The 14234-nt window shown below is 37.6% G+C and overlaps 1 protein-coding gene across 12 annotated transcripts in view; it reads right to left on the reverse strand.

The window, feature by feature from the left end:
* Positions 1 to 730: 730 nt before the first annotated feature.
* The window catches only part of HECTD1 (HECT domain E3 ubiquitin protein ligase 1), a 65256-nt gene continuing 51752 nt past the window's right edge, over positions 731 to 14234 (reverse strand). For 3 of the 12 annotated variants that reach the window (XM_082761323.1, XM_082761330.1, XM_082761319.1), the window contains exons 31-43: positions 11996 to 12050; positions 11578 to 11760; positions 10978 to 11188; positions 10813 to 10898; positions 8490 to 8617; positions 7368 to 7569; positions 7091 to 7228; positions 6215 to 6822; positions 5035 to 5113; positions 4857 to 4950; positions 4392 to 4542; positions 2997 to 3141; positions 733 to 2641 (exon numbers count right to left, since the gene is read on the reverse strand). In XM_082761323.1, the coding sequence (XP_082617449.1) occupies positions 2504 to 2641; positions 2997 to 3141; positions 4392 to 4542; positions 4857 to 4950; positions 5035 to 5113; positions 6215 to 6822; positions 7091 to 7228; positions 7368 to 7569; positions 8490 to 8617; positions 10813 to 10898; positions 10978 to 11188; positions 11578 to 11760; positions 11996 to 12050 (2218 nt within the window). In that variant the 3' untranslated portion in view covers positions 733 to 2503. Of the gene's footprint in view, positions 2642 to 2996; positions 3142 to 4391; positions 4543 to 4856; positions 4951 to 5034; positions 5114 to 6214; positions 6823 to 7090; positions 7229 to 7367; positions 7570 to 8489; positions 8618 to 10812; positions 10899 to 10977; positions 11189 to 11577; positions 11761 to 11995; positions 12051 to 14234 lie in introns of all 12 variants that reach the window. The other 9 variants (XM_082761326.1, XM_082761325.1, XM_082761324.1 and 6 more) reach the window with 6 other exon arrangements.

A 14234-nucleotide genomic window follows, 5' to 3' on the forward strand; every position in this document is an offset into this window, starting at 1 on the left:
CTGTAGTAGGAGGACATAGCTACAGGAACTTTTATTCACAAGGCATAAAAAACGCTGTTTCATCTCCGTGTGTTACATTCCTTAAGTCACTGGAGAGTTAGCAATCTGAAATGACTTTCATTTACCTTTCTAGAATGAAGGTATCTGGCTCCTCCTTCATAAACTCCAATGCTCAGCATAACTTGACATCGAAAGAGCATGTGATGTGTGGGCATTATGGTTGAAAGCACGCTAACAGTCACTCCTAAACTGCACCTAGAAACCAGAGCGTAACAAGTACCGGGTGAAGTGTGGTGTGGTAGAATAGTCTACAGCTTCCAATCTCCCACTTCTCTTCCTGCCCGCAAGCAAACCTTGGTGTCCTGAAAAGTGAGCAGCATCCCAACTTTTGGCCTGAAGACACCATCAAGTGTAGGCATTTCTTGTGAATTACCACACAACCTCAGACTTACAATCAAGGACGTTAAATATGCTGATCTCTGATCACAAATAACAAAGTACTAACTGATCACAATGCAGAACCCATTGGACCTGTATCTCAGCAGGTTGACGATGCAAATAACTTGTTTTCCTTCCCAATACAGGACAATGCTGAACAGTTAAATACATACACAAACACATTACAAGATTATTTCCTTTAATCAACAATGAAAATATTTCACAATGAAAGCAGAAAACCCACAGGGTATCCCTAAAGAACTCTCTAATTGGAAGAGAAAGGGTGCTGGGTTCATCAGGTTCATGAAATCCTAATTCCAACACCCACTCCTCAGGCCACTTCCCTCTCCCACTGTTGCTGACCCCAGGTCAGGCTGGAGTCAGAGCACTGCCTCCAGACCACCTGGGGTGCCTATACTGGTAACCAGCTTTTCTGGATGAGGTAGCTTTAAATAACGCCACATGTAGCACAAGTTCACGCCAGATCTGGAGCAGGCACTACATTTATGCAACCATTGGGCTGAAGCACAACAGTCACAGGAGTGCGGGGAATGGAGACTCCCCTTCAATTATGCATTGTGGAAATTTCAACGAAGATGCCTGTAAAGTCCTATAAATATCAGGCTATGAAAAGAAATCTGGCATCTCCCCGATTTGTATTTGAGGCAGACTATTTTGGCAAGGCTCTCCCCAGCCGTGGTCCAAGCAAAAGCTATTACCAAAGAGAACTGGCACAGAACAAAGCTTGCCACACAGATTCAACTAAAATACTATTTTTGCCTTTTTTTTTTTTTTTTTTTTTGAAAACAACTACTTAAATATCTTTAAAGACACATATACATCAAAAGCTTACTTGCTTTGTCTTACCATGAGCCGTTTTCCACCAATAAATATCCCACCACATGACAAGCCTAAGACAGGCAATGCATCTCAAGTAAGGCTGAATCAGCTGCAACGTGTGACCCAGTTTTCACTCCAATGTAATAAAGAATGAAAACCTCAGGCCACGTGGACCCTCTGAAAAGCACAAGCACCAAAATCTGCCACATGCAAGGTTACCATTGCCAGACTACTTCTTAAGAAGTTGCTCTAAATAATTTTGAAGGAGTTGAGTACAGAGGCAAGTTAGAGAGAGCAATTATTGCCATGTAATTCTTTTAAATCTTGAAAAAAGTGAGAGAGACTGTTCAGAAAACATACATAGTCTCAATAACATAAGAAATATTAATGAATTATTCAGAGGCGACAACTTTATATGTTGCAAACATTTTAATGATTACTGTTGAGCTTACACATGGGGTGTTTTGTTGTTTTTAAACTTCAAACTGCAACAAGTTAAATAAATGTTTATAATATACAAAGAAAATACAACCAAAAGTAAAACTTGCTTTAAGTGTGCCTTGCACTAGGAACCAGTGTTTTTTGTAATAGCTTTATTGTTGAGCTGCACAAACACACTTAAGGATTTGATCTTTATAGCAGGGCATTTGAGAAATCAAAATATATTCCCACTTGAAAGAAAAAAAAAAAGGTTGTGCATGATTATATGCAAAAACCCACTAAAATACTCCAATAGTGCAGGCACCATTAAAAAAGAAAAAGCTGGAGATGCCCATTAACTCTAAGTTTTAAGGAAGCAAGTTTCTGACCAGTTAGCTTAAAGCCAGCAAAACAGGGATCAGTGACGGCAACTGTAGTGTACAAGGTATTAAATGACAAACTTTACACAAATACACTGTTAGAAATTTGTATCAGTGAACACTGAAAATCTGATGATCTGTTCTTTGGAACAGTCAAACAGAACCACCTTAATTTCCAGTTGTGCAAGCCCTTGAAGCATCACACAGTGTTCTGTGCCAATTTCTTGCTGGCTGTGTAGTTACAAGGATTTGTTTTGTCATTAGCAGCTAACAAACTTATTCCACATGTTCCTAAAGCCTCACAGGTGAAAAAAGGCAAGTCTCGTCAGAGCACAGCGTGGAGATCATATTTTTTGCACACAAACACAAGAGGCTTCACTAGTATCAAAAAACACTTCCTTGTGTCCCGTATTGCAGTCAGCAACTCAGTTGAGATGGAAGCCTTTCTCCATGGTAGCAGCCAGCAGACGCTCCCTCATGATCTCCTCAGAAGAATACTCAGGCAACTTCAGGTAATGGACACACGTATTCACAGATGGATAACTTGCATCTGTAGCATCAACCTGAGATAAAGGAACAACAATTGATACTGCACTTCTTCACAATACTTCCTTTAGAAGTTAAAAGCTTAAGGTCCTTTAAATTTATGACATGTATGTAACACCAACGAGCCACAAAACAGTGGCATCAGGAAACCTACAGACCAACTTATAAATTTATCTTTTTTATGTATATGAAAACCTTTGTAATCAATTATGATGTCACAGAACAGACCTGAAACAGAAGCTAGTACTGAAAACTCAGCACAGTGGTACGAATTAGAAAAGGAAAGAAAAATAGTATTTTTTCTTAATGTAGCGAGGACTACATTCAAAAGCCAGAATGGTTGGTTTAAGAGGTAACCTGCAGAACCCATACCTTGCGTACAACAGTGAGCCGGGGATGTAGGTTTGCCAGTCCTCCTGGCGGGAGTGTTGAGCAGCCAGTGGTGAACTGGAGGAAAGCCTTTCTTTCATCTGAAGACATACCACACAGAACTCTCACAAACCGAAGGAATCCGGGGCTTAAAATAAATTAAAAAAATCAGTTAAGATGGCAATTCCATGGTAAGTTGCTTTTTTTGTAAAGCACCTTTAGTAAAATCTACGTAGTCACTGTAAGCCTCCAGTGCCTGTTCAGTAGTAGTAAGATAAGAACAGAACCACCACAAAGCATGTAAAAATACTTCTTTAATCTCCTTGCTGAACATTACACAGAAAAATGCAGGTAGGTAAATTTTCTTCATACTTATCCTCAAGTGTTATTTGGGTATTTTCTCTAAGAAGCGTTAGAGAAGTAGACAGAACTCAGACCTATCCTAAGAAGACTGACTAATCTTAAGACCTTTCATGCACCACTTCCATTTATGTATAATTTCATTTCTATCCTGCTGAAGACCATCACGCAGAAAAATACAAAAAATGTAACAGACTAGAACAGAACTTCACAGAATCCTCCAGATACCACTGCTTTCATCTATACCAGCCCAAGGAACAAGCAGGAGGATGGGGTACGTATGAAGAAAGCACTGCTTGCCACAACATGCCCTCAGGTATCAGGAACCACATCTCAGCTGCATCTTTGTATGCAGGGCAGGGTAAGTAGAAGAATCCCTCTGCACAGCATCTTGGACTGACTAGAATCCTTCGCATCATACTTACACTAACACAGTTCCAAAAGTAATTTGTACTTCACAGCTAGCTACCAAACATGACAAGAAGCAGGAGAAAAATAAAAAAATAATAAAAAAACACCTGAACTAACAAACTACCAAGACCACTTCCCAATAGGCAATCCCAAGTATATTTTTTGCCCACAGTACATTTTTTGTTTTAACTACACTTGAAGAGAAAAATAAGAAAAAAGACAAATACCAAGAATACCCAATTGAAGTTGTAACTACCACCACAGACAGAAGTCAAAACCCTGAAGCGCTACTTCTTAGTAGCTTGAAGTCAAAACCCTGAAGCGCTACTTCTTAGTAGCTTGTATGAGTTAGCTGCCCTTCTACTTTGACTAGGTTTTGACATTTTAATACTTCTTTTTTTTTTTTTTTAATTTTTTTTTTTTTTTAAATTCCTCTCATCACAAAGACCCTAAGTACCTTCTGTCTGTTGCAATGTATATAACTATTTCATATAGGTATGGCAATTAGTTGGGGTTAATACTGGCTGAAGAGCAATTTGGCTTTTTCCATCTAAGAAACATTCTGGACATTTTTGCATATCATGCGTCTTTTAGCTACTATTTTTAAATCACTTAGACTGCAATTACCTGTCTCGTGTATATCCCAGCTTAGGTTCCGTATAATTGATGATATCCTCTGCTGCCCAAGAAGGCGACTGATTTCCACAAAGAATCATCTGAACTTCTTCGTGGCTGAAGGAACTCAGCTTCTCCATTGGGAAGACTCTATTGAAGCCATCTTTAATTTATACAAGACACAGTTATACATGCAAGTCAAAAGAATGTTTATAAAAATAACATAAGCATTTCAATTGTACTTCAATCAAATCAGAATCAACCAACAATTTCTTAATCAATGAACAAAGAATCTTTTCAAGGTTAACAATGGCATAAGTAATGCAATGCTATGAAGTGCATCTCTTACCTGCTACATCCTTAATTTAAAAGTTTGTGTTTCAAAGCCATTCTAAGCTACTACTTTAAACCAGGATACCCAGAACACCACTGATTCCACCTAAATACACACATATATTCTGCCATAATGAAAATTACCTCGGAATGCCTCCATCTGTTTCTGTATACCAGTATGCATACAGAAGTCAAACATGAGATCTACGTACTCCTCTGCATTATCCATTGTGACAGTCTGCAAAAACAACACAAGTACCATAAGACTTCATTCTGCATTAGAATTACTGCTGAGATTTCTGAAGGTAGGTTCTTTCCTTACCTCATCTTCACCACCTGGTTTCAGATCCACAGCTGTAAACCCATATACTTTGGACGAAGGGCAAAACTGAAAATTTAAACTTCAAAACAGGAAGACAGTTACTAACTGGAAGCAAGTTTGCTACTGCTTTTACAAATACACCAGATTTATGAACTACAACCTTCCCTTCCCCTCTACTTCCAAACACTGTTTGTGGATCATTTAGTACATATCTGAATAGTCACACCATGGTAGCAAACTACAGTCAGTGACGCACTATGCAAACAGTGGTTCATGTCTACGCTATGCATGTGTGTATTCACCCACGGCTTATTTGGTTTTGAATACTACCAAAAACATCTTACAGTTTGGCATTGTTAATCAGCTTCAAAACTGTGAACTCAATTAAACTGCTCAAGTAGTCTCAAATAACTCTTTATATGAATTCCCGACAGTAACAGTTACAGGGCCACTTAACATATTAGACATTTGGGCCCTTCAACAGTGCTACTTGCATTCTTTCTCGTGTCACCCAGAAGTCAGCAAGGCCATAAGCAATTACTGAACCTTAACTATGCAATCCCTGTGGCACAAGATCATTTTAATGAGTAATATTAATGGTAGAAGAACCAGCGTTTCAAAAGAAATAATTCAGAACTACAAAAGATAACATCCCTACCCACGTTCACACCAGTATTTTTTTGTTTCTTTAACATTTACTGACCTTTAGGAAATCTTCTGCTTAACATAGTCTCCAAACACTGCACTGTGTGTCTATTAACACAATCCCAAACTTCAGAAGAATTGCCCAAATTTCTCAATCTGTCCTCTTTAAAACTCCTCAGAAGACTTAATAAATGTCAACAGTTGCAATAACAAACCTACTGATTCACATATTTGTAAAGATCTTCACGGATATTTGGGTGTTTCTACAGTCATAATGACATCACAGTGCAGCCACATTTAAGTTGAAATAATAAAAAAGAACAATGAATGAGAAGGAAAAACTCTCAAAGTACAGAATAAGAATATACCTACTCAGAGCAAGCTGGATTTTGCTGCACCTCTAATGATTGCACCTTTCCCCAACAATATTATTTAAAACAAATAAATCTTCATTTTTAATTAAACATGGTAACGTTGGTAACATTTGCATGTAATACAACACTGTTTGCATATTTATAAATTCAAGAATTCTTACCCTAAATCCTCTATACTAAGTGGGGGTCCAGAACCTGATGGGTTCTTCAGCATTAATTCCTGTAGCTTTGTATTTTTTTCATCTTCTGACAGACTTTTGTTGCTTAAAATTTGACGCCTTTTAATTGCAAGGTCCTTAATTTCTTTTAGAAACCTAGCTCTATGTGGATTTATTAATTCAAAGTCTTCCCATGTTAAAATTCCATTAAACCACGCAGGAGGTTTAGGTTTTGGTGGATCAAGAATAAATTCCGATTTGGAGTCTTCTTCCAGACTGCCCACTGACAAGGAATCATGCCCTTCTTCCGTGGAAGCCTCTGACTGACTTTCAGTACAGTGCAAGTCTCTGTCACCCCGTGATTCATATATCAACTTACTCATGTTACTTTTAATGTCTCCCATACACATGAGTTTAAAAAAAGGCTTAGAAATGGGTAAATCCACAAGTCTGTTGTCCTGAATGCATTTAGCCAAGAAAATTCCAAGGAAATGAAAGAGTTTTGTTATTCTTTCAAGTTCATCACTGTCTTGTGGGAATGGTGCTGTGAAGAGTCCACACGATCGCTGTACATAGTAGCCAGGGGGTTTTAATCCACCACCAATATCAACCTGATTTAAGAGATGGGAGAAAAAAAAAAAGATAACATTGTTAAGGGTGAATTTAATTTTACAATTGTGCTGTTTAATTTATTATACTATACTTCTATATTAAAAAGAAAACAGGTGAGAAAGACAGCTGTGGAACATTGTGGTCATTCTTGACCATGGAGAGCAGCTGCTCACTGACCATGTGTTCTTCCCTTCCTGCCCATCTAGCTCATTTTTCTTTTACAGAAGTTTTGTACACTAACAGTTAAAAATGCAAACATATATATACCTGCCGAGACTCATCATCTGGAAAATCATCATCACAAAGCCAAGCTCCCAAATCTGTCCGCTGAAATTCTGCTGCTACCAATGCATAAAATTCCAAGGTAGGACCCAGGCCTGTTCCTTCCTCACCTAAAAATTCAACCTATTAAAAACATAAGGAACGTTAATAATAAAAGAAAATTCTAATGAAAAGATCAGTGTTGGTTATGCAACAGGATATTCCATATACTGGAATTAGAAATAGCTACCTAACCTCACTCTGCTAGGCAGATATGCTTTACCTCTAGAACAGATTTTCTGTCTGCATGAATCTGCATGACATTTTCTGCCCATTCCATCAGGGAATCACCTCGCGGAACTTTCACTCTTTCGTGCTTCAGGCGTCCAACTCTGAATTCTCCTGGATCATCACGTCGCACTGTGCTTGTTGTCCTTGTCCTTTCAACGGTGGCTTCACGTCTGTTCTGTAGCCAGACAATCGCTCTAGAAAAATAAAACACAACACAAAACAGATGTTTAAAACTTGGATGTCTACCAATGTTACAGCAAAATTTACTTGCATACTTAAAGAAACATAGAACCAAAGGCGAAGAATAGTGTTATTTTATACGTGAACGACTAAGTTATAAAAACTGGTAACAGTATAAAAAAAGTATAAAAAAGTCAACTTAAAAAAATCCACCATGTTACTACTGTTATAGGGATTATGAGGGTGCTTTGTCCCTCTCCAAAAGACCCGCATCAATCAAGCAAGAGCAGCTGCCTCTAGTAACAGTACTTACATGAAATCAAAGTTCAAAATTCTCATACGTATTGTCATCTATGCAGCAATAATCTACCATCTGTTGGCTGTTTTGTCTGACTAAGCTAAGTAAAAATAAATGAAGGAATAATCATCAAACCACTGTACTAAATAAAAAAAATAGAAGATACGTGCTTTGGTGTATGTTTTCAGAAAACAATTCACAGCTATTAGGAAAGCTTTTTTATTTTTGTTTCTTAGTACGTTATGTAATAGACTGCAACCCAGTTGAATTATCTATTGCCCAATACAGCCACCTAGCTAGAGTCACACAATCAAGTGTTCAGTTAAGAAGCTTAAAAAAAAATAATAATAAATCAAACTTCTTCAAAGGAAAACGCCTGGAGAACATCAAACAGAAGACAGGCTGCTACTCATCATGAACTTCTAACACAATGAACAAGAAATGTTTCAAGCATCTGAAAGTTCTGAAGTTTCCCAGCATCTTCCCTTTTTTCCTGCCTACCTACCTACAATGCTTCATATTTGGAATCTTGTTCCAGTAACATCCTCCTGTGAATTACTAATTCAAAAAGGTATTTAAAAAAAAAAAAAGCAGTCTGACAGGTGTTTTTTCCTGTTTTTGTTTTTGTTTGTTTACCTTGATGCTCCAAATGCTGTGCATGTGAAGTACAACTGTCTGGTTTCAAATGGAATTAAGAAAGGACACTTGCTTGTTAGCTGCTCACACCAGTCTGGCAAAGCTCCACTTGCTAGTGCCAAGGGTTCCTGTATTTTAAAAGAAGAAAGAAAAAAAATAAAAATTGTTTTTAATATTACACTCAGATTGCCCTAACAAGTTTGTAACTAAGTAAATAGACACCCAAGATGCCCATGCCAGGTTTCCACCTGTATTTGAGCAGGTTTCTAGCAAGTTTCTTCCTTCTCAGCAATCATCACTTTTTTTTTTTTCTTTCAAACACTCTGAACAAGAAGTTCAAGTTTCTAGTACTTGCGAGCGGACACAGTATGCTTTGGCACATACGTTAAGAACTGTACTAAATCTCTAGGATACACACTAACACTATGGGTCTACCATTATCTGGAGAGAATTACTTCTGAATTTTGCCCAAAAGTGATTAAATACCTCTTCAACACTGGAAAACACCAAAAGAAATTCAGTGGTAATAAAGATAAGCTATAGGGAAATATTACCATAGTCCTTTCTAAAATACAAGTGTAACAAAAAATACTGCAGAAATTACTACTACAATGATATTTGTGTGTCTAAACAGTCTTCAAAAGAACATGAAAAACTGAACTTTTTTTTTTAAATGAACAATTAGGGGAACTTAACTGTAACAAAAGAACCTCAAAAAGTACACAAAGAAGAACTGAGCAAGTTGAGGATATTTATCTTTAAATCTTTATTAAAGAAAACCTATTAAAAAACCTACTACCTGAAGAAAAACCCTACCTAGTGAAGAACTACCTCTTTAATCTTTTTTTTAGTGCATCTGACTGATACCAAGTTTTCTAAATGTCTTTTTTAAAGCTCTGAATCTGTACACATTGGAATCCTTGTGATCTCTGATACAGTTAGTTGCATTTGTCACATCAGCAAGCAGACACATAAATACACTACATACAGCAATGTTTGGTGCAGAAGTAAAAGGAAAAATATGGTTCTGTAAGTGGAGCCTATCTGACCACAGTTCCAAAGAAATCTGCTCATTCCCAAAAAGCGTAATAAATAGTAACAAACTATTCTGGTTTCTTGACAAGTTTCAGACTACATAAAGGAAGCAGACTAGTTTACTTAAAGGGCTGACATCTTAAATCTGTCATTTTAAAAAGAATAGCATTTAAAGAGTATCTAACAGCAAGAAGCTAAACTATGCAATATTTTGTAGTTAAATTCCAAAGTCAAACCTGTTTTGTGGTAAACCTCATCTTTCAAATAGGTCCCAAATCTGTTCTATTTTATTGCAATACAAGAACATTTTAACAGTATAGAGGGTAAATTTAACAGTATAGAGGTATATTTTGTAAAGCACACAGAAAAATGCATTTATAGCTTAGAACAAAACGAGAAAAACAAACAAAACAGTAACTGCCACTGTTTTCAGTAAATTTCATTTGCATAACTCCATATCCCCAAACCTTACCCGAGGGTGCATGTGCATGGAAGACACGACACCAAACAACTCCCTTGGAATCCTCCCCCCACCCTCTACTCAGGGACTGGAGGTTACAGGATTGTAGCAATAACTTCATGATGACATTTACTCAGTTATCGCATATCATAATAATACTCCTGTTCCATTTGGGATTTTCAATTTGAAAACTTCAGGTTTTTGCTAGTGGACAAAGAGCTGCTGTTAATTAAACCAGGAAAATTTGCAATTGTGATGGTGAGTTTCAGGAAGTTTGACACCTATGGAGTCCATATGTAAGTCATATAGACCAAAGCAAATACTTGGTAGTGTCTCATTAAGTCCCCTCATTATTCTGTATCCACCAGCTCATTAGAATGAACATTGAAGTTTGAGTCAGATTAAGTTGACTATATGTCAACCAAGATAGTCTAGGTAGTGCCTAATGCAAATAAAAACGTTTACAGTAAACTGGTAAGAACTTTCCTTAACCTGCAGAGGATTTTACAGTTAGTTAGACAAACTAAATCATACAAACTTCACATATATCAAGGCCTATGTTGGGGAACATAACTGCTGTCACTTAAAAACAACTGTCTCAATTAGGATAAAAAAAATTATTCTCCATAACTACACCATTCCTCAGTATGTCTTTATTCAGACTAGTCCATTCTTAGAGCATTTATTCATTCAAAATATAAGGAAATATATACTGCATGAAACAATTCAGAAGTCAAAATGGCAAAAAAGCTAATAATTCCAAACAGTCAAAGTAAGGAAGAGTCTTAAAAACAATATTATCTATACAGACTATGCATAATATGATACCTCAATCTGCTGCAGAATCTTTGTAGTAATTTTTTTGCTTGTGAATTCATCTGGTGGAAAGTTAAACTGAGGATGCTCATCTCCTTCTGAAATGCAAAGAAAAAGTTTTCCCTTACTTTGTGTTCATTAGAACATTTAAGAAACCCTGCTATTTAATGCACATACCTTCTTGAGCAGTTCGTGCTGTGTAAGGGTCACTGGCAACTATATACAAAATGCGAAGTAACTGCAGAACATCTTCTACTCCACAGGAGTTCTGCCCACTGCCAGCTTTTGCCTGAGGTTGCTCCTTTGCCAAACTAAGGATATCAGAATTTTGAAGAGTAGAAATGGCTCCCTGGCTTAATCCAGATTTTGATCCATGTTCACAAAAATCCTGTGGGAAAAAAAAAATAAATAAATGAAAACTGCATGTCACAGTCATTATGACTATGTGCTCCAAGTCAATGATTTAAAAAAATCAGAACGGTTGCTGTGTTTAACCTGAATATTTAGTTCAGTTGTAGATAGCTCAAATCATGATTCAAATGCACTAACACAACTATATTTAACATTTAAAAAACAAACAAACAAAAAAACAGTAAAAACTAAACTTGATATTGTGAACTTTCAAGTTTGCTATCTACATTATACCCTCTCCCTCCCACCCCTTTACAAGCACCTTTAAAGCTGCAAAAATAAAAGCATACAGCCAAACATAATAATATTTAAAAACAAAACAAAACAAAAACAAACAAACAAAAAAACTTGGATGCAGACATATACCTTGTATGCAGCTATGAGCTGGGAACAATTTCTGTTTTTCCTAATACTTTTATTAGTGCCGGTTAATTTCCAGTGGCGCAGGAAAGCTGAGTCTGCATTCTTCTGCAGGTAGGTTATCAAGTCATTCTTTGGTAATTCATCAGTGCCAAGGTACTGCTCCACATGCTCTACTGACCAGCAACCCTACAACAGGAACCAACAAATGTTGGTTTTTCCTGATTGTAAAGTCTTAAAGATTACACATGCATTACATACTGTAAGGAAACATGCATTAACAAATACACTCACTCATATCCTTTAGCTAATTGAAAACTGTTAGTTTTTTTAATGTAGCTTTTCAAAAACTGCGATAATTCTTGTTTTGCTTTTGTTTAAACAGCCATAACAACATACACAAAGGCATAAAAGCAAGTCTTACCATTTTTCCATTTTCTTTCTCTTTATCAGAATCCTTCATTTCTCTGTACATGATCCTACATATTAAAACAAGAAGTTAATATTTCATACTCACAGCATGTTCTCTAAATTCTGAAGTGACACATTGAGATGTTAGACATCAATGACATTGAGGTAACAGTGTAAAAAAGCAGTAACAGCTGATATTCACTTTAAAGAACATCTGGTATACCCTGATCCAGCAAAGCTCTTAAATGTGTATATAATTTTCATGCTCTGTATGAATTAAATGCTTTTCAAGATAACAGTTTCTTTAAGTGAGGTTTGAGTAATCAAACCGTCTTTATTGTGCAGATTTCCCAACCCTGCTTTAGAATCTGTATTACACATGCACCAACTCTTTGAAAGCTGCCATTTCTACAGTCATTTGCTGTTTATGAACTTGGGAGATACACGCATTTACAACTATTTCTAGTGCTTTTTGACTAAAAGATAGTTTCGTTACAGAACACTTTTGGACACAAGGCAACTAGCTAGCTGTAACACAGAAGCACTGAAAAAATCTGAAGTACAAAGTTAAAAAACTGCAACCACAATACTGAAGTTCTTGGTTTTTGTACATGGTCATTTTCTGATATGACAGAAATTATGTTGGTATAGTAAATGGATTCCACACACACAACAATATCGCCTTGTAATTTCTGTCTATTACTGTAAAGCAAGTAAGGCCAAGTGAGGGTAGAGAGAGCAGTTGAAGCTAGGAAGAGACTTAGTCCAATACCCCTGCTCAAAGCAACATCACCTGGAGCAGCTTGCTTAGGTTGGTGTTGAGTATCTCCAGGGAGCATGACTCTACAACCTCTCTGGACAATTTGTTTCAGTGTTCAATCTCCCTCGCAATTAGAATTATTTCTCTGATTATGTGGAATTTTCTGTACTTCAATTTGTGCTGATGTCTTCTTCTTTCACTTGTCACAACAAAGAGAACTCTTGCTAAATCTTTCTCAGTTCCTCTCATCAGGTATCCACACATACTGACAAGATCCCACAAGCCTTTCTTCCCCCAGGCAGTCCAAGATCTCTCAGACTCTTCCCATGACAAATGCTACAGGCCCTTAAATCATCCTACCTGCTCTTTGCTAAACTTACTCCTGGTCCCAAGTCTCTTGTACTAGGGCATCCAGTACTGGCCACAGCATTTCAAATGCCTCTCACCAGTGCTGAGTAGAGGGGAAAGATCATTTTCTTCAAACTGTTGGCAGTGCTCTTCCTAATGAAGCCTAGGATGCTGCTGACCTTCTTTGCTGCAACAGTGCATAGTTAGCTCACGTTCCATTTGATGTCTACCAAGACCCTCTGTCAAGCTCCCTTCCAGCCTGTGCCAATGCATGCAGTTATTCTTCCCCAGCTGCTGGACTTTTCCCTCTGTGAAACTTCCTGAGGTTCCTGTCTCCCCAGAGGTCCATTGGAGTCGCAGCACAACCGGCAGGTGTATCAGTGACTCCTCCCAGTTCGTCACCTATGAGCTGGCTGAGGGTTTACTCTGTCCCATCATACAGTTCATTAATGAACTGAACCGAGTAGTGACCTCTGGGGTACACCATTAATGACCCATCTCTAGCTGGACTTCATGCTGATGATTGCAACCCTGGCAGTTCAGGCAGTTCTCTGACCACCTCACTGTCTAGTCCAATCAATTTGTTCATGAGGATGTTATGGGAGAAACTGTCAAAAATCCTCACTAAAGCCAAAGAAAATGACATTCTCTGCCCTCCCCTCATACACTGAGCTAGCCATCTCATTGTAGAAAGCTATCAGGTTGGTTAAGCATGATTTCCATTTCATAAAGCCTTAAAACCTTTTTGTCCTTCATTCTTTGAAAATGGTTTCCAGCACTGTTTGCTCCATCACCTTTCCAGAGATGAAGGAAAGGGTAACCAGTCTGTAGTTCCTCAGCTCCTTGCCTGTCCAGGGAATAGTTGTGACATTTGCTTTCTTCTGGCCCTAAGAAATCTCTCACAATTTTTCAAAAATACAATCAAGGACCTTTCAAAAGCAGCCTGCTCCTTCAGCACTTGTGGGTGAATGCCCATCAGTTCACATGGACTTGTATGCCCTGCTTCTTTAAATACTTCCTAACCTGTTGCCCTTTATGCCCCTTGCCAGATTCAACTTCAGATCAACTTTGGCTTTCCTTACCCCATACAAACATGCCCTATGTCTCTATATTTCTCCTGAGTCACTTGACCCTTCTAACATCA

Source organism: Aythya marila (assembly GCF_965140915.1).
Source record: "Aythya marila genome assembly, chromosome: 5".
Taxonomy (NCBI): domain Eukaryota; kingdom Metazoa; phylum Chordata; class Aves; order Anseriformes; family Anatidae; genus Aythya; species Aythya marila.